The 20,334-nt window shown below is 44.2% G+C and overlaps 1 protein-coding gene across 4 annotated transcripts in view; it reads right to left on the bottom strand.

Annotated features, from left to right (window-relative positions):
- Window positions 1-9,545: 9,545 nt before the first annotated feature.
- SH3KBP1 (SH3 domain containing kinase binding protein 1) overlaps window positions 9,546-20,334 on the bottom strand; it is a gene marked incomplete at its 5' end in the record, with an annotated part of 236,129 nt that continues 225,340 nt past the window's right edge. For 2 of the 4 annotated variants that reach the window (XM_014591386.1, XM_014591385.1), the window contains 4 exon segments: window positions 9,546-10,495; window positions 11,455-11,518; window positions 15,276-15,541; window positions 19,673-19,801. In XM_014591386.1, the coding sequence (XP_014446872.1) occupies window positions 10,454-10,495; window positions 11,455-11,518; window positions 15,276-15,541; window positions 19,673-19,801 (501 nt within the window). 4 annotated transcript variants of the gene reach the window in all.

A 20,334-nucleotide genomic window follows, 5' to 3' on the forward strand; every position in this document is an offset into this window, starting at 1 on the left:
ACACCCCCACATGGTCGACTGCGGTTTGAGTCCTGGACCTGGTGGTTTGCTTTCCCTCTCTCTCTCTCTATTTCTCTCTGGTCAAATTTTTTTAAAAAAGTGAATGTATAAATAAAATTAAATATATAACTTATAACTTCTCACGAGCAATATATGCATGGTCCAGTTTTTCCACAACCTTTCTAGCATTTGGTGTCGTCACTTTTGAAAAAGCCATTGTGATAGGTGTGCAGGGATATCTCATTGTGGTTTGATTTGCATTTCCCAACGGCTAATGATGTTGAACATCCTTTCATGTGCTTATTTGCCATCTGTAGATCTTCTCTGGTGAAATGTCCGTTCATATCCTGTGCCTATTTTGTAACTGGATTTTTTTTAGTTATTTTTTATTTTTATTTTTTATTTTTTGTTATAAGGGTGCATGTGGTCACTGGAGACACAGAAAGAAGGGAACATAGAAAGGGAAATTGAGATCACCCTCTAAGGGGGATGACCATGCCACACTCCCTTCTCCATTCTCCTCTCAGGATTTGGGGCATGCACATACACATAAACACACACACACACACACACACACACACACACACACTCTGAACTGAGTCCCAAGGTAAACAAGACACTGGGTCCGGGATTTAAACCGCTCAGTCCGCCATATGGGATCCAGCCACCCTAACAACGATGCCACAGGTTGGCCCCCTAATTGGACTTAAACTCTGCGTTTTTAAGTATTCTTTATACATTTATTCTAAATACTAGTCCTTTGGTGGATCAAAAGAGGGAGACAGAGAGGGAGACGGAGAGAGAGAGAGAGAGAGAGAAAGTAAGCCGCTAAGTCCAGGGCTCAAACGCAATCGGCCACACCAGAGTCCAGCGCATTAACAACCACACCACTTGCTGGCCCTCCTTTATTTTTTCTTTTCCAAGATTGAGCTGTATTAGGGCCCATCTTTTTCTATTTAAATGTCAAAATAAGTTTGTCTATGTCCACAAAAAAATCTTCAAGATTTTGATAGGAATTATATTAAAACAATAGATCAATTTGGAGAGAATATTTTTACCTTATTTTTAATTTTTTTAAATTATTTAATTTTATTTATTCATTCGTTTATTTTAATTTGACCAGAGAGAGACATGGAGAGAGACAGGGAAAGTGAGAAAGCAAGCTACCAGGTCCGGGACTTAAACCATGGTCGGCCACGTGGGAGTGTTCAGCACCTTAACCACCATGCCACCTGCTGGTCCCCACCCTATTTTTAATTTTTAAAAATATATTCAATCACTGTATATCATTACATCATGCAAAATTATTTTTCCCAGCATGAATACACTATTAGTTCAGTTAAAGATATTATCATACATGTTGTCATCAACAGATAATTTTCCATTTTTGTGTTCCTTAATGTTTTGCTTCTTTATTTCCCCCCTTGATTCCCTTCCTCTAACATCTTTATCATCGGGTCATCAGAAAAGTCATGATGCACTTTTGCATAGAAAAACAGAAAAATACTTCATAACTTTTTCTACAACCCAACATGTCAAATCTTCCAAACTATAAACACAATATACCTTTCTAAATAAATTCTTATTTCCTATATATATTTTAAGCTTATACCCAAGTATTTCATTTCCCTTAGAGTGATTATAAATGGTATGGTATTTAATTTCAGGTTCCAAATGTTCACTGGTAATATGTAGAAATGTAACTTTCTGTATCTTGAATTTATATTACACCTTACTAAGCTCACTTATTAATTCAGCAAGGTTTTTTGGTTTTGTTTTCTTCAAGTTTTCTATGTAGATAATTGTGATCTTCAAATAGGGTCAGTTTTATATCTTCTTTCTAATCTGTATGGTTTTCATTTCTTTTTCTTACCTTATTACTGTGGTTAGAACTTGCAGTACTATGTTGAAAAAGAGCAGTGAAAGTGGGCATCCAGGGAACCAGCAGTTAGCGTAATGGCTATGTCGCCGAACTCCCACATAGTCGACTGCGGTTCGCCTCCCGGACCCGGTGGCTTAAAACTCATGCCGGGCGCGTGTGCATGCGTGCCCAAGATCCTGAGAGGAGAATGGAGGAGAAGGGATTGCGGCGTGACCATCCCCCCTGGGGGGTGATTTCTCGCTTTCTGTCTCTATGTCTCTCTCTGTCTGGCGAGCGCATGCGCCCTACAGTGAAAATCTCTCCAAAAAAAAAAAAAAGTGGGCATCCATGCCATCTTCCTGATCTTAGAGGGAAAGCATTCAGATCTTTCTCCCTTAGTACCGAGTAAGCTGTAATTTTTCATAGATCCCATTTATCAAGTTATGGAAGTTTCCTTCTACTCCTTGTTTACTGAGTTTTTGTTGAGCATGGGTATTGGATTTTTTCCAATGTATTTTATTTATCAATTGATATGCTCATATAATTTTTCCTCTTTAACTTCTTTATATGGTGGATGATACTGATTGATTTTCAAATGTCAAATCAGCCTTGCATACTTGAAGTAAATTCCATGTGGTTGTACTGTGTAATGTTTAAACATTGCTTAATTTGGTTTCCTATTTTTTTTTGAATCTACTCACATTAAGCATTAATTTTCTTAGTATTATGTAATTATTTTTTTAAAGAATTGTTTTAACTTTATTTATTTATTTAAATTTGACCAGAGACGGACAGAGTAAGAGAGAGAGAGAGAAAGAAAGAGAGGGAAAGTGAGAAAGCAAGCCACCAGGTCCAGGACTCAAACTGTGGTCAGCCATGTGGGAGTCCAGCGCCCTTAACCGCCATGCCACCTGCCAGCCCCTAGTATTATTTAATTATTGGTGTTATAAAACTATCTATTTTTAAGGATTATTCAAATTAAATGTAATGAAATCACTTAAAAATACTGTTGCAAAAAAAAAATCCTAAGATATTTTTGTTTTGTTTTCTAAGGTTTATTTTTGACACAATAACTGTACATACTTATGGGGTACATAAGTATGATTTTCAGTGTGATTTGCTACTTTTTTCTGAATTAAAGAAGACTATTAAAGACAACCAGGTACCTCTAAGTGTGAACATGCAGAAGTGGACCTAGGGCTGAAGGTTTCCAATAGCCTGACTTAGGAGTTCTTCTTCTTTTTAAAATTAGATTTATTAGTATCTTACTGGGTATTTTTGTCTCTATGTTCATTGAAAATCTTTTTTTTAAAGAATTATTTAATTTCATTGTTATTTTTACATTTGCTACAGAGCACGTGCACTCATCAGAGAGACAGAAAGGGGGAGTGAGAGAGAGGAGAGAGAGAGAAAGCCGCTAGGTCCAGAACTCCAACCACAGTTGACCATGTGGGAGGACCAGAGCCTTAACCACCACACCACCTACTGGCCCCACCATGGGAAATCTTGATTTTTTTTTCTTCTTCCTCTTTTGGGGGTGGGTATTATCTTTGCCTTGTTTGGGTATAGGATAATACTAGCCTCATAAAATGGCTTGGGAATTATTCTGTCCTCTTCTGTTTTCTGGAAGAGATTGTGTAAAACTAGTGTAAAACTTCGTATGTTTGGTAGAATTCTCCAGTGAGACCATCTGGACCTAGAAATTTAATGTAAGGGTCTTTTAATTACGAGCTCATTTTTTCCAGTGGTTCTAAACTATTCAGATTGTCTACTTTAACTTGGTGGAATTTTGGTAGTTTGTGATTTTTCAAGAAATTGGTCCATTTCTTCTAAGATGTTGAATTTGTGATCATAAAGTTGTTCTTATTCTTTTAAGAGCTGCAGAAATCTGTAGTGATAACCCATTGTATTCTTGATTTGGTGATTTGGTTTATGCCTTCTTGTTATCTTTGTTAGTTTTGCTATTTGTTCAAGGATCTTGGGCACACACGCATGTGCGCCTGGCGTGAGTTTAAGCCACCAGGTCCGGGACTACATGGGAGTCCAGCGACATAGCCATTAGGCCAAGTGCTGGTCCCTCCATGGTTCTGATTCTATACTGAGGAAGACTTGCCTGTTTCCCTGTCTAGTCCTCCTCAGCCCTGACTCTGAACTCCTGGAGGACAGGGACTACTTCACGTTCAGCACCTCATGGCATCTCAAACATCGTGGCATTCCAAACATGCTCAATAAGAGACTGGTTAAATACTTTCTGGCATATCTATAGATGGAGTCTTAGCCAATAAAATGACACATTTTAAAACATTAATGGCAAAATGGTCATATCAAGTATAAAAAACATACTATATACACAGAACCACCTCCAATATGAGAGACCAAAATAATTAAAGACTGCTTCTGGGTAAGATTAGATAATTCCTGCCTTCTATTTATATTTTTTATTTTCTACTTTGGGCATTATTTAACATTAGCTTTATAACCAGAGAAAAAGTTAACTATTTAAAAATACGCAAGGTGACCGTGCGTGTTCCATCTGAACCTGTGGTCATCACTGTGGTACCCTAAGCCTTTCTTTTTCTTTTTTTTTCTTTCTTTTTTTTTTTGAGAGAGATTTTTGCCATAGGGTGTGTGTGCTCACCAGAGAGACAGAAAGCAAGAAATCAGCCCCTGAAGGGATGGCCACACTGCAATCCCTTCTCCTCCATTCTCCTCTTTGGGATTTTGGGCACTGCTGGCTCTGGGACTCAAACTGCGGCTGACTATGTGGGAGTCCAGTGACATAACCATTATGCCATCTGCTGGTCACAATCCTTTCTAAAAGATGGAAGCTTCATGAAAAGTTATAAAAAATAAATTTAAAATCTGGGACCAGCAGTTAGCGTAATGGCTATGTTGCTGGACTCCCACGTAGTCGACCGTGGTTCACGTCCCAGACCCGGTGGCTTAAAACTCATGCTGGGCGCGTGTGTGTGTGTGCCCAAGATCCCGAGAGTAAACTGGAGGAGAAGGGATTGTGGCGTGGCCATCCCCCCTGGGGGGTGATTTCTCACTTTCTGTCTCTCTGTCTCTCTCTGTCTGGCGAGCGCACGCGCTCTATAGCAAAACCTCTCCAAAAAAAATAATAAATTTAAAATCTAAGAGAGGGGCTGGTAGATGGTGTGGTGGTTAAGGGTGCTGGACTCTCACATGGCTGACCATAGTTCAAGTCCCAGACTTGGTAGCTTGCTCTCTCTCACCCTGTCTCTCTTTGGTCAAATTAAAATAAATAAATAAAGTAAAATAATTGTTTTTAAAAAATCCAAGAGAGTGAAACATAATTTAAAAAAATGTAGAAGACTCTAGTTAAGAGGCTCATCTAGGGGACCAGCAGGTGGCATGGTGGTTAAGGTGCTGGACACTCCCACATGGCTGACCATGGTTCAAGTCCTGGCACTGGTAGCTTGCTTTTTCACTTTGCCTTTCCCTCTCTCTCTCTCTGTCTCTCTCTCTCTGATCAAATTAAAATAAATGAATGAATAAATAAATAAAGTTAAATAATTCTTAAAAAAAAAAAGAGGCTCATCTATTACCATGAAATTTGCCACTCTCAGCTGCAGCCTATTTGTCTTCCTCATCATCCCCTCCTAGATTCTCAGCACTAGATGTTTGTCTATGAAAGTAGGTTGGTCCTCCCTCCAGGCCAGGAGCTCCTGCTGACACTTCTCTTTCAATTCATGTCCTTCTCCTCATTCCAGATGCACTTCTCCAGTGAGGTTGCCCTGATCAAGAACAAAGAAGAACATCTTCCAAGCCCCTGCTGGGGTCAAGACAGGGAGAGTGGGTGTTCCATACAAGTGTCCATTCCATACTCACCCCTCTCCCTTCAGCATTCAGCAGCAGAACTCGAGCCTAAGCCTCAGTCAGATTCTTGGTTTTCTCAGACTGAGACGAAGAGATCGACATGAAACTTGGAAGGAATCTCCATTTCTCCCAAGACAGCTCTGTTTTTCTTAGGGCAATAAGCTTGGAAATGTTGATTTCTTCATGGTTTTTCTGTTTGGTTTCCGATGGCTTTATCAACTTGGTTAGTTTAGAAATTGGTTTGTAAACATCTTAAAACTTATTTTTAATTAATTAAAAACTTATTTCATTAATATAACGAACATTTGCATTCCCAGGGCACCCTTCCATCAAAGAGTTCAAAGCTCGCCAACAAATCTGTTCCCTGGAGAACAATTAACGTTCTACAGGGGTGAGTGGGAGGGAGAGACATTCAAGACGTAAATGACATTGTTATAATTGCATAATTTAAATAACTTTGCTACTCTAAAGAGAATGGCTCCATGAAGTTGGTTCTCTAGGAATTCTACTTTTTTTTTTTTTAATTTTTGCAATAGGGTGTGTACACTCACCAGTGAGAGAGAGAAAGTGAGAAATCATGCAAGAAATCACCCTTCCCCCGGGGGGGAGGGACACCTTTCTCCTCCAGTCCTTTCTCAGGATTTTGGGCACACATGCCTGGTGTGATTTTCTTTCTTTCTTTCTTCTTCTTTTTTTTAATAACTACTTTAACTTTTATTTATTTCTTTATTCATTTACTTAAATTTGACCAGAGAGGGACAGAGAGAGAGAAACAGAAAGTGAGAAAGCAAGCCGCCAGGTCCGAGACTCAAACCATGAATGGCCATGTGGGAGTCCAGTGCCCTTAACCACCGCGCCACCTGCCAGCCTCCACTCCCCACCCCCCATGTGATTTTTCAAGCTAGTGGGTCTGGGACTTGAACCATGGAGTCGGCCATGTGGAATCCAGTGCCTTAACCACCACTCTACCTGCTGGCCCATAACCCTTCTTTTACTCATTTTTTTCTTCTAGCTTTTGCTTAGAAAATTCTAGCTATAACCTACCAGATCATCTTGTTCTATATTTTGGTGGAGTAAGTTATCACCTATTGCTCCAACAAGAAAAAATAGAATAGCCCATTTTACTGTGAATCCCCAGTTCTCAAACACGATGAGCACACATGGTTTGTGGGAAGGGCTGCTCCCACAGTCACTTCAATTGGGGATCAATTAAAAAGGTATGAAATAAAACCACCTCTCAGCAACCTGCACTTTCTTCGCAGCTTCTCCTTGGTTTCGGGGCCCACTTCTGCTCCACCTGCCTTGGTGTCCATAGGCACAGAACTAGGAATGGCAGGGAAGGTTCATAGCCTTAGAGACCTGACCCCTGCTTTGTACTTACGCCACTGACATTTGTTTCTAGCGGGGAGAGAGTTTTCTCTGCCTTGGCCATCGCTCTTCTTCATTAGAGCTAATTTGGGGACGGCATCTTCTTTCCCGGGCTTTGTTCCTAAGTGCCAAGCCTTCCCTGTCAGACGCCACAATCAGCCATGCTGAGCACCCGTCACCCACGCATGCATTGCTTTGTTATGGTTCTCATTTGTAGAAAACCAAAAAGAAAAAAGCTTTTCACAGAGTCTGCTTGGTGCTAAAACATCTTGACATTAATTTGCACTAAAATAACTAAAGAACTAAAACCCAATCTAATACCAAAAAAATAAATAAATAAATAAATAGAATAAAAATAAAAGGACCAAGATGACCTCAGGTACATACAAAGGCTTTTGTGGGCCTGAAGATTATTTTTATACAGACTATGGCAACTAGGAGCAATAAATTATACATCCTGTGGTTTGCCCATCAAGGAGCTAGTTATCGAAGAAAATAAAAGCTCACCATTAATAACCAAAGACGCACATGTGATGATAAATACAGGCTGTCCTCGTGGGAGGAAACAGATCGTGTGCTTGAATGTGCAGCTCAGAGGACTGTTTATGAACGAAAGTGGCTTTATGCAATTATGGAATAATGACAATTTAATGATTTTGACGCTAAAAAGAATTTATACCCAGCTAGCATTTTCTGCTTAGGTATGAATGTAACATTGAACAATTTGTAAAATAGAATTTACAGGCACATATTTTAATAGATGATTTCTGGTTACCTGGGAAAGTTGTGTGTGTGTGTGTGTGTGTGTGTGTGTGTGTGAGGGTACATTCGATATTCCATGTCTTCTAAAGACGTTTCTATAAGAGTAATCAAATTGTATAAAATGGAGAAAAATGGTTTGTATTCCAAGAAATACAATTCATCTTGGACCATGACAACTTTGAACAAAAATATTTTCACAAAATTTCATTTTAATCATCTTCTTTACAAAGCACAATACTTAAGACTTTTCTAAATACAACTTTAGAAAATGAAGCAAAAAAATAATCTCCATAGATGCCTGGTTGAGTCCATGCTGAATGCAAAAGAATTTTTTCAAAAGTGATACTTCCCAGCTTTTCGGTATTCTCGATGGGTCCATCACATAAAGAGTAAAGATGGTGGCCATTTGGGCATTAGCTCATCCAGTTCCGTGACGCAGAATCCTCTTGCTGGCTAGCCCAAGGGGCAGTAATGAAGCTGGACATAACCACCTCTCCTTCTAGAATCGCTTCTCCCTCTCCTTATACAAAGGAAGCCAGTGGCCCCCATGAGGGCAAGATGTCGGCCCTCCACGTTCCATGTGGCTAGTGCCCCGTGAGCATGCTCCAACCTCTCAGTTTAATGAACAATTCGGCTCTGTATACACTTAATATAAAACTATATCATTAGGGATTTTCATGATGAGTAAATGAGAAACTCAAACATTGAAGAATTCACTCCTCATATTAGGTGGTGGGTAATCTCTGAAGGCTTCAAGTTTAATGCAGAAATGCTGAGAACAGTCAAGGGGACAGGACTATTGAACTCTGCCCTGGAGACGTGGTGCTCCTGGCCCCAAGCTCACTGAGACCAAAGCTGCTGAAAAGGCAACATATCCAGACATGGGCATGAAAGGTGTGAGGTTTCTTTTAGACACTCCCTTCCTTCCCTTAACTGTGCTCCCACCCAGGAAGACCAGGGTGTGAGGGCTTGGTCAATAGTCAGAGAAGTAGCGGCCTCAGCAAGGATGAGTACGTAGGCAAGAGGAAGGCAGGGGAAGGGAGAGAGGAGGAGAAAGGAAGAGACATTTATCTGTAATACTTTCAGTGATCAATAATACCACGTGGTGATTTTTTTTGTCCATCACTCCTTCAGTGTTACCCATTCTCATTCTTTGCGGTTGTGCAAATCTATTACTGTTGAGCAGTTTCACTATAAAACGCAGGAAATAGACAAAGCAGCTTTTTAGAAACACATCCAACGTCTTCAGGGGCCATTAAGGGACCACCCCCTCCACCCTTACCCCTGCACAGTCTTGCAATAATACACTATGCCCCTTATTTTCATCTAAGGGTGAGAAAACAGTCACACAGTCTAAAGCTGAACTGTTCGTGTGCTACAAAGATAAAAAGCGGACGAGCAAACATCGGTTTCCTTGGGAAGGAAAAAGCAATTCCAGAAATGAAAGGAAGATCCAGTGGCTACACTTCAACGTGACCCTCCTCCCCTTCTCTTGGACCCGAGGAAGGGGTTACAAGTGAGCAAGGCAAATGACATGATGTGAACACAGTTTAAACAATATCACACACGACTAACCCAGTGCAGGAAAGAATACAACTCCCCCCCCCTTGTTTTCATTTGCATTTTACTTTTATTTATTTTTGCTTTAATAATGCATATTCTGTTCACGCAAAAGGTGCAAAGGACAGGAAGCAGGGGTTTAACTTGGCTGATGAAAAATCAAGCAGGGATGACATTTCTAGTTTCATGAACAACCTAAAACTAGGAGAAACTTAAAAGTCACAGCTGGCACCACAGAGTACTCCCCACTTCACAGCTGTCTCCTCTTAGGACCTTTTGCTAGGGTGACAGAAGCTTTGAAGACAGTGGCCTCTAGTGGACTTGGATAAGTGGCGATTTTTTAAAAAACTTTTTTTTTTTTTTTATTTTTTGAATCATGGTAGCTGCATCACAAAAGCTCCAATCAAGAGGGTGGTAGAAAGAAGGCACAGATCATTGCAAATACCAGGTTTTCTCTTTCTCTTTTTGTAAATATACCATCATATATAAGCTAAAATTTCCTCTTAGGGTGATGGGGTTTGCTGGCAGGGGAACGGATGGGTCGGACCTAAAATTGCATATGTAATAGAATCTAAAGGGAAACACAAAGCGAGACAGCTTTCTGCTTGAAGCAAAAGAACAGGACGCTCGCTCCTGACCATGTGCAGTACAAACACTAGGGGAATCTGTGACAAAACACGATTAAAAAAATCATAAAATTATAAAGCTTGTAAACGAATAATCTGAAATTACATTTTATTAATGGAAAATATCATCAAAATAGTACCACTATGGACTAAACTGCCTGAGTTTTCGTTTCGCATGAGATCTCAAAGTAGAAAAAGCCTTTAGCACAATTTGCTCTAAGTCACAACCAGTGCCAGACCCAGGACGATACCATGGGGAAGATTCTCCTCTTGGATGGAATTTGTGTTGTGCTATCAAGACTTTTGTGCTAATCTTTCAAACAGGGACAGGTTGAGGCAAACCTTTCATCTTTTGGCACGAGATTATTTTGGCTGGGGCAGAAAATTTGAGTCTTGGACTCAGGATGAATAATGCGGCATTTCATTTATCAAGTATTCATTTTGATTGAAGAGCTTTCTTTATGTCATTCACTTCCATCTATAAAGGAAGAAAAAGAACCAGACAAAGGCATGATGAACTGGCTGGTTTCATAGAAGCCCAAACAAAATCAACCTGGTCGACTGAAAGAAAATAATCAGCCTGACCGTTTTAAAGGTGAAATGGGCACAATGACGTCTGAATGGAAAATCAATCACAATGCCAGAGAGGACAGAAACCTGAAGAACAAGCGCACGGACACAATGTACTAGGAAATGGTGGACGTTTGCATTCTCTGGCTGCCAGCGCCAAAGTTTGTCCAAGCAGTGACAGCTCCAGTTTCCTAGCTGGAGGGCCAACGGGCAGTCCTGACATGCAGGACCACCTGGCAACACCAGAAGGTGGCTGTGGTTAGCCCAGGAGGGTGTCGGGAACACGCCCCAAGTGATGTCGAGGAGTCACCCAGCCTTCTTCCCAGTCACCACCAAGGGCGCCCCCGGGATGAAAGCTCAAGGGCTACCTTTGGGCACCTGGACTCCCACACACTCTGCCATCTGGCCACGGCAGTCAGGTCAGAGGCTAGTCGGGAACAGCACGCTGAAGTCTTGGCAGGACTGACATAGCCATCAGGGAGAAATGAAGAGATGAGGAGCAAGCACGAGTGTGGCTAGACCCAGTGACCACATGCCAGGAGCCAGCTGGTACAGGGGCCTCCCCAGAGCCATGCCCTCTGGCAGTTCCTACAATGAGGCCTCCTGGAAACTGGGGGGAGCTTTTCACAGAAGAGAGGTTTAAGATAAATCCCAAATCAGAAACATTTACTAATGTGTCTCTTCCCCCAAATTGAGTCTAGTTAAGGAGGTGTTACAGTAAGCCTAAACAATTCTAAGAAAGTTCTGAGAGTGTATCTACACGTTCAGAGAAGTAACAATCATTTATTTTCAAAATAAAGCCCCAGCTCTGTCCCCACCCTCGACTGAGCACAGGCCTCACAAGCAGCAAGACCCTGAGAGACCTACCTGCAACCGGAGTCGGATTTTCTTCTCTTCATCCAACTCTGACAATAACTGCTTAATCTCTCGTCTGAAAAGCAAAGGACAATGAAATGAAATGAAAGCCCAGATTTCCCCAATAAGAAATGAGAAACTTCTTACAATCACTATAAAATCCACCAGACCCTTTAAAAAGAAAATATGGGGGACCAGCAGGTGGAGTGGTGGTAAAGGCACTGGACTCCCACAGGGCTGACCATGGTTCGAGTCCCAGACCCAGTAACTTGAAAATCACACCGGACATGTGTGTGTGTGCACCTAAAATCCTAGGAGAATGGAGAAGGGAGTCTGGCATGGCCATCTTCTCTGGGGGATTATTTCTCATTTTTCCCTCTCACTGTCTCTCTCTTTTTGGCGAGTGCATGTGCCTTATGACAAAAACCTTAAACATAATAAAAAAAGAACATGTGAACAAAAGATTGTATTTTCTTTGCACTGTTACTGCTTAAAATACGTTTAAGACAGAATGGCTTCCCATCATTTTGAGGTCCCCAAAATATATAGCCATCAAAATGGTAGGTATGGGGACCAGCAATTAGCATTAATGGCTATGTTGCTGGACTCTCATATAGTCGACTGTGGTTTGAGTCCCAGACCCAGAGGTTTAAACTTACACTGGGCACGTGTGCGTGCGTGCCCAAGATCCTGAGAGGAGAATAGAGGAGAAGGGATTGCAGTGTGGCCATCTCCCTGGGGAGTGATTTCTCTCTTTCTGTCTCTCTCTGTCTTTCTGGCGAGCACACGCACCCTACAGCAAAAACAAAAACAAAAACAAAAACAAAAAAAACCCCTAAAAACAAAAACAAACAAACAAACAAACAAAAACTCTCTCTCTCTCAAAAAAAAAAAGATTTAAAAAATGATAGATATGGAAATGACCTTTGAGGTACCTTAGTACCTTAGTCCAAACTTTTCTGAAAAAGTAGCCAGACTTTGCCAGTGACTCCAGGTATCCAGGCTCACATTTGGTCATCTTGCCTCTAACTATTCCTTTATTACAGAATCACTGGTCTTTAAATGTTACGTACATATTAATTCTCCCTGCAGACATTTTTATCCCTCCATATATATATCCTTTATTTGCAACAGAATTTTAAATTAATCTGAGGTTACTGGTATGTTTTTACCAATTCTCACAAAATCCTACAAACAGGAAGACCCCAAAACTTGGAGATAAATAACACCTAACAACACAGCCCTCATGTCCTGGCGAACACAGATGTCAGTGAGGAGTAGACCCCAAAACTTGGAGATAAATAAGACCTAACAACACAGTCATCATGTCCTGGCGAACACAGATGTCAGTGAGGGTTCACAGCCTAATGCCTTTTCCAACACTGAATAATAAAGTAGAACAAAACGAGTCATCTTGCAAAGATGGGGCTCTATATTTGGGACCCTTGACTTTATAACCATCCAAACCCTGGTCAGAGAGCTGTACTCCACTTGAAGGGAGCAGACAGTCCATTCTGCATGTGTGTTTTTACAAACTGGGTTGGAAAACAAAAAACCAAAGACTGTGGAAATAGCACAGTCAATAAGGGAGAGGTCACGCTGTGTGTGCTTACTTCAGATGAGCACTGTGATGGTCCCTATGTCTGGGCAGGTCCTGGCATTGCAGTGAACACACTGGATTCTCTGACATTAACCAGTTGTGATTCGATACCGTACTCACTCGAGCATCTGTTATGTACCCATATCTCAGTGGGCGCTCCTCAGGTTAGGAAAGCAGTAGGTGAGATCCTAAATAAACAGCACAATCCCACAGGCAGGCAAAGCCTTGAGTGGTGTGGGAGTGAGGGCAGTTAGCTGGGAAGGTATCCAAAGAAAGCCACCATGTCTTGAACTAGTTGAAACAGGCCTAAGCCTATGAGGAGGATGGAAGATGGGGGCTCGATTGGGAAGGGTGGAGGTGAGAACCAGCACGGTTGGGAATGCAGAGAGGTGGCAGAGACTTGGGCTGAAGGCTAAAAGGAAAGTGACGCCAAGGAGCTAAGGCAGGGGACTGGTTAGGGGGACCCATTAACCCTGGGCATGCAGGTCAGGCCTTGGAAATCAGGCACCCGTGAGGTGTTGATCCACGATGCTGACCAGGAAAGCACAATTCCAGCCAACTGCTCTCATGGTGAGGGGAGAAACACGGGGTGCAGCAGCGCCAAGGCACAGGCAGCTCTGTGCTCAGAGGCAGGCTCAGGCCCTGTCAGGCCCTGTATGTAGGTTCCAGGGGGTCTGAAGGGCTGAAGCCCTGGATCCAGGCCAGTCTGACACAATGATGGTCTTGTTCAGAGGGCTGAGAACTAATGCTCTGGGATGGCCTGGGGCCCTGGGGTTGTTACCTAGGCCAGGGACATATGACATCTGGACATGGATGGGACCTTTGGGTACCCAAACCTGTAATGTCCACAGCCAGATAGGACTGAGGACTTTCAGCAGCTGGGCAGCATGGCTGGCCCCAGAAGACCCTGTCAAGTACCACCCTGCCAGTTCTGCATATTTAGCTGTTGAGTCTCTTTCAGGCAGGGCGTATGTGCAAGAGGTCCCCATTCCATATGATACTTCCTAGCCTGAATGGAACAAAAGCTGCTTAGAGCCACATTGTTCAAAGTGAGTTCCATGGAACCCTTGTCTCATGATGCTCTAGAAAAAAGGGTTCTGTGATTCAATATGTTTGGGAAACATGGTATTTGCTACCCTCTCATCTTCACAATGTAGGGTGAAGGCTCTTAGAAGTCCTGCAGATTAGAGATCAACTTTGAGTAACCAAGTATTCTCTAAAGTGTCTGACCACACAACACCACAAGGTCCTCCAGCCATGTCGGAGGAAGCAGGTAATGAGGCTTCTGCCATCCCTGGACTCCCTCCCAAAGGCATGACTGCAGATATCTGGCCACATCTCCTGCCACTGCCCTGGGCACCTCCTGATCCAAGGAGGCCAGGTGCCAGGGGATACGCTGGCCCCCCAGGCTGCTCCGTGTGCCCCTGACTCTGCAAGCTCTTACTTCTGCTGGAGTGTTCTGTGCTTGGCGATCTTAAATCATCTTTCAAAATCCTACTCAGGAAACACTCCCTTGAGGTGCCTCCCCCAATTCCCTCAACAAAGAGCTGACTGATCCCTAAACTCTCCAAATCTTGGTTTACTCAGATCAGTGCCTCCTGCTTCTAATCCTCCTACCAGCTCTGTCATTGCAAACTGCAGCCTGGGTGATATTTGTGTGGGCTCTTTCTCTTTGCTTATAGGTCTCCCCCCACCCCCAGCTCCTTGAGGGTTACAATGAGAGCGTGAGTGCAGGCATACACGGAGAAAGCCCCCTTGTCTCATGGTCAGAACATCTTGCTGAGTTTAAAGTCTTCTATTTAAAGATCCCCACGTGTTCATACATTACAGCCCCTCAATGCAGGCCAATCGCTTCATCTGGGAGTTGAGTGAAGAAATCACAGTATTTGTGACATTAGAGAAAAGCTGGCTATTGGGTTCATTTGCGAAGTGGTACATGCACATACTATATTTTATGTGGGATTTAAATTCTTTTCTTTTTAGCAGCTTACAGAGAGTGTTAGTCCTTGCAACTGACTCATCCCTGTATGCCTTTTGGTCATTCTGTGCCATTCCTGCACGGAGTAGGTCCAGCATAAACCTGCAGCAAGACTGAAGTATAAATGAAGCCTCTCGGGGTCCACACTCACTCCCAACGTGGTCGTCACCATCAAAGGGGAGGCCTGGCCCACCCTCCAGAGCAGGCTGGCCACAGGCCTGGGAGGCGGCTGCGAAGGGTCCCCCGGTCACTCACTTCTGCTGGTCCTTCATGGTCTCGATGATGCTCCTCAGCTCACGGACCTGGCTCCTTAGCTCCTCCACGGCCGCCTGGCTGCTGGCCGTAGCCTCCATCTTTGGTTTTCCTTCCATGCTGAACAGAGACGGGGAGTTGGCTCTGTGTCCAGCTGTTCCCAAAGAGGACGACAGGGTGGAGGGCGTCGCTGAGGACAAAGGGGCTGGCCCACCGCCTGCTGCCATGGTCCCCGGCTTGGGTGGCAGGGATGTTTTGTTGTCGGACACCTGTGATGAGAGACGGTGGGGAGGGTCAGGGGGGCTAGAAGTCTGTGTTGCACCTCCCTGTCCTGGGTGGTCAGACCCTACCTCTGCATCACTGTCCCCACCTCCTTCGCACTCTCCCCTCACTCAGCGCTTCACACACAGCCACCGAGGGCTTGTGTGGTACAGGCATTCTCCCCACCCCAGGGCTGCCATCTGTGTATCTTGACTTTGAACATCTTCCTGGACGGGTAGTTCCTACCTGGTCTCATATATGCACAGAGGTGCCTGACTACTGGCCAGGTGCCACAGACTCCAGAATGAGCATGGCATTCTCCTGGCCCTCAGGGAGCTCAGAACTCACTGGGATGCAGACGGACAGACAAACCAACACACTGCAGACGAGGGTGTGTGTGTGACTGAATAAGAGGGAAGTAAGCACCAAGAGCCCCAGAAACCCCTAAGAGGGGCCAACCATCTCAGAGCGAAGGCCTGAGGGAGGAGCTGACAGCCCCATTTTGGACCAGTAGAAAGTGGCTGGGGGAAAAGAGGGGTAGGTGGAGAAAGAAGCTGCAGGAAGAGAGGACCCCCAGGCAAAGACAGAGAACGGAAGACACTTGTGGGAAGCGGCCATTCAGCATGAACCTCAGGGGGGCAGAAGAGAGCTAGAGAGGGAGCAGGGGTCAGTGGAAGGGTGAAAAGACTGTGCTGTGCTTGTGGTGGCTCTGGATGCCGGAGGGCTGGGAAGGTCAGGAGCTAGAGAGAACTGCTGGGAGACTCTTCTACAATGAAAGCTGGAAAGGGTAAGGGCCTGACTCGTCAGGAGCCAAGAGGACAGGCAGAAGATGATGCTGAGAGATATGACAAAAGCAGGAACATCCAACTAAATGCCAGGCATCACTACTAGTGCTGGAGTGGGTGGTGGGTGAGGAAATGTGGTCCCTGCACTCACAGAGCAGACTTTGGGGCTGGGAGTGTAGTCCTAGACAGGCTGGAGAGGGGGAAGGAGGAAGTACAGATTGAGGGCCATGGGTGGGAATGGAAGAACTGGGCACTGTGGTTGCACCTTTCATGGGAGGAAGAACAGGTTGAAGGCCCAGATAATAATGATTTCAGTTTTAGATGCAATGAAGTGTAGGACCCCAGGGGATGGATCACAGGATATGTCCTAGTGGGCAGTGCTAGAGCCTGAAAGAGTGAGCTGGGCCAGAGCAAGGGGAAGCCATGGGCATGGGTAAGACAGTTAGAAGAGAGGATGCCTGATGGTGAAACTGGAGAATTCCCAAATTAAGGGGGTGGGAGGGAAGAGAGAGTCAGGGCTGAGAAAGAGTGCTGAGAGGGGATGAACCAAGATTAGAAGAGGGGCCTGGGCTCCAGAAGCTCTGTGGAAGAGTCTCCAGAAGGATCAGATGAGGTTCAATAAATGGGTGAGGGGTGTTGAGGGGAAAACTGGAGAGGACCTCATTTGGAGGAACAAGGAAAACAGAAACCTGATTGTAGCAGTTTAGTCAGTGTTGGGTGGGAGGAGAGAGGTATAGTTAGGGCTAGTGGAGGAAGATGGGGGAGACAGAGTTCTCTTGTGAAGACTTAGGAGAAGATAAGGCTAAGGAAGGGCTTGGTTTGCATTTTTTTTTCCCCTGAGTTGCATGGTCCTTTGAAGAAAAGAGCCTGTGAGAGCCAGACTGAGACTGATGATGGACCAGCAGGGGAGGCCCAACGGACAGGGACTTAGAAGATAAGGCTAAGGAAGGGCTTGGTTTGCATTTTTTTTTTCCCTGAGTTGCATGGTCCTTTGAAGAAAAGAGACTGTGAGAGCCAGACTGAGACTGATGATGGACCAGCAGGGGAGGCCCAACGGACAGGTGTCCTGAGGATGCCAGGAAGGCACAGGGAATGGAACAGTCATGGTAGGTAGGGAAGAGGGGCACCTGGTAGGCTCAAGGAAGGAGACACCAGCATGAGAAAGGGAGGTGGTAGGCAGCCGGGGAGGTGGGAAAGTAGCCGGAGAGGCCATTAGGAGGTGAGGCAGGAGAGTGACAGGGCGGAGGCTGAGGCTGATGGCGAAGCTTGGCAACGCAGCCACGGGACTCCCTCCAGCAGCAGGCGCCCAGCCGGCCACCCCAGGGCAGGAGCCAAGAAGGGGCTTGGCTGGCACGGCAAGGAGTAGAGTCTGGATTCAGGCTGTGCTAGAGGGAAAGATGGGGCAGAGCGAGCCAAAAGCAGATGGGCCATCATTCCCAGCCTCTCTGCTCGCCTTTTCTCTGCCAAGTTACCATTGAGGAAAAGTGCTCTCCGCTGCCAGGGAGAGCCATCCGCCAGCCTGTGCTTTATTGTTAGTAGGAGTTATAGTAAGAGGGAAGAGGAGGTGACATTTATGGAGCACTGTCACATGCTGGATGTCAGCTAGGCAATTTCAACGAGGATCAATTGGCACAAACATTGTACCAGGCAGGAAACTGGGCCTTAGAGAGGTGGCTGAACAATTTCTTCAAGCCTCACAGCTACTAACTGTCAGGACTGGGATTCAATGCCCTCAGTACAAGCCTACCCCGTGACAGTGGCTACCTGAGTCTGAAGATTTGAGCTCTCTTGTCCTTCTTTTTTCTGCTTATTATCTATTCCTGGGCTCGTGCCTTTCCCCATTTCCTATCTTGCACTGGCACCCTTACACTGACTGATTTCTAGAACCTTCTTGAATCAATGCTTCTCTTGGAATTTCCTACATGACTCGCTCTCCAGGCCCATTTCCACTAACAAATGCTTTTTTAAGCCTTCACACAATACCAACCACCACATTCTCTGAGCAAATAAGTTCAAGTGGAATTTCTAGAAGCAATGAAGAACACGACCTGACAACTCCAGGGAAGTGCATTAGGCTAATGGGATAGAACAGGGTGAATCAGAAACATGAAAAGCCACCGTCTACCAGTAGATGTCACTGTGGAGACACCCCAGGATGTCAGAACAAAAACCGATAGGTATACCCTTCTGCATGTGGAAGCCTTGGGTAAGGAAAGAATGCTTGGGGTTTGTAGATAATTACAATCGATTTGTTTTAGAGGATCATTTTCTGCCTACTGTAAGAAAATCTATACACGTGAATTCTTAAATCTATGAGAAGGAAAACCCTACATAACATTTTTGATGTCTTCATGCTAATTCCTGCTTCAAATAATTACAGGCAGAAAGAAATTGCAAATGTTCAGAGAAAATAATCCCAATGGACTGGATTGTCTTAGTACAAGTAAATGGAATTTGAAAATCTTGGCTCGCACTCATAGGAAGAACAGAACTTGGACAGGGTACTCTTCGCAATTTAAATGCAGGAGCCAAACAATGTCTCCTTTGTTTCTCACAAACCAATAACTTAAAATAATGACACCATTTCCTGGGCATGCAATAAAATTACATTTTTAGACTACAAATTCATCTTAGAATATGAATTCAAATCAGTTTTTTAAAAAAGAGACATTAGTTATCTACACTTACAGTCTTCAAACTATAATCTGTGACCGGCTTTGAATATAAAAGACAAGATCTTGGGGACCAGACCATGCTGCAGCAATAAAACAAGATGCTCTATGAGGTGCTCCTACACAGAAACGTTCCCAGTTCAAGGCTAGAGGCCTCGCTGAGTACGCTGGGTACACACACGCCCACAATCCAGGGCTGGCTGAAGTTGGGTGGATCATAGCTTCGAGACTCTGTTGGGCCAACGCACGCTCTCTCTCTCTCTCTCTCTGTATGTCTCACTCATGAAATAAATAAATAAACTTATAAAGAAGGCAAGGTCTATGAGCAGAGGGCACATGTAATATGTTTAATGTATTCTCTTTAGACACTTCAAAGCTTTTTAAGTTTGGTTGTGGTGGTGGTGGTGGTGGTGCCTTTGTGAATGTGTGCACGGTGGTGTGAAGAAGAGCTCAAATCAAAGGAGAAAATATGAGGAATAAAGAACTGAACTTATATTACAGGGATTCTGCCCAATTTTGGAGACTTTGTAACATGCCTCAGGGATTCTGATGACCAAAGTAGTCATTGTCACCAAAGAACGACAAACACGTGCATTGCCTGTTTATCCTTAGCGGGTTTCTAGCCTATCACTAGGGTATGCACAAACTGGCAGGGACCCCCTTAACGTGGCTGCTCACTCACTTGGGATATGGTAACAGTCTTGGAAGTTTTCTTTGATGCGTCCACTCCTCTGTGCACAAGCGAAATGTGTTCCTCTTTATCTTCTTCGGGACTTGGGGAGTCGAAGATATCAGGGCTTGAAAGGGAGGACTGGATAAAGCCAAAAGAAAATGCTTTGGTCAGGGTTATACCTTAGCTGACATTGTTTTTGTTAACATAATGCTGTATGCTTTTCAAAGCACTTGACGTTTCTATTTTGTCTCCTCATTATAACCCCTTGAAGCAGAAAGTGTGTTGTTACCTGTGCACTAGAGATAGTCACACAGCTGGAGAGTGGCAGAACTGGGACTAAGAAGCAAGGTTTCCTAAACCAGGGATGTTTCCACTGACGCCCAGCAGTCACTTCATCCGTCAAGCATCAGTTGTCCATTCTTTCCTGCTCCTTCCCCTCCTTTCTCTAAGCATCTGCTCCTGTGCGAGCTTGGTATTGCAGACATAGTGGTGACATGCCACACACGGTCCCTGCCCTCAGAGGGCTGACAGTCGGGTGAGGAAGAACTCATAGATCAAAAGCAGTCTGCCTCTAATCTGCCTGTACTCCATTCTCTCCTCATCCTTTTCCTTGCCCCTTTTCCAGGATCACTGAACCTGCTGCATACTGAAGTGCCCTAAGGGACGTGCCT

The sequence above is a fragment of the Tupaia chinensis genome, unplaced genomic scaffold, assembly GCF_000334495.1.
Source record: "Tupaia chinensis unplaced genomic scaffold, TupChi_1.0 Scaffold000567_2, whole genome shotgun sequence".
In the NCBI taxonomy this organism is placed as follows: Eukaryota; Metazoa; Chordata; class Mammalia; order Scandentia; family Tupaiidae; genus Tupaia; species Tupaia belangeri.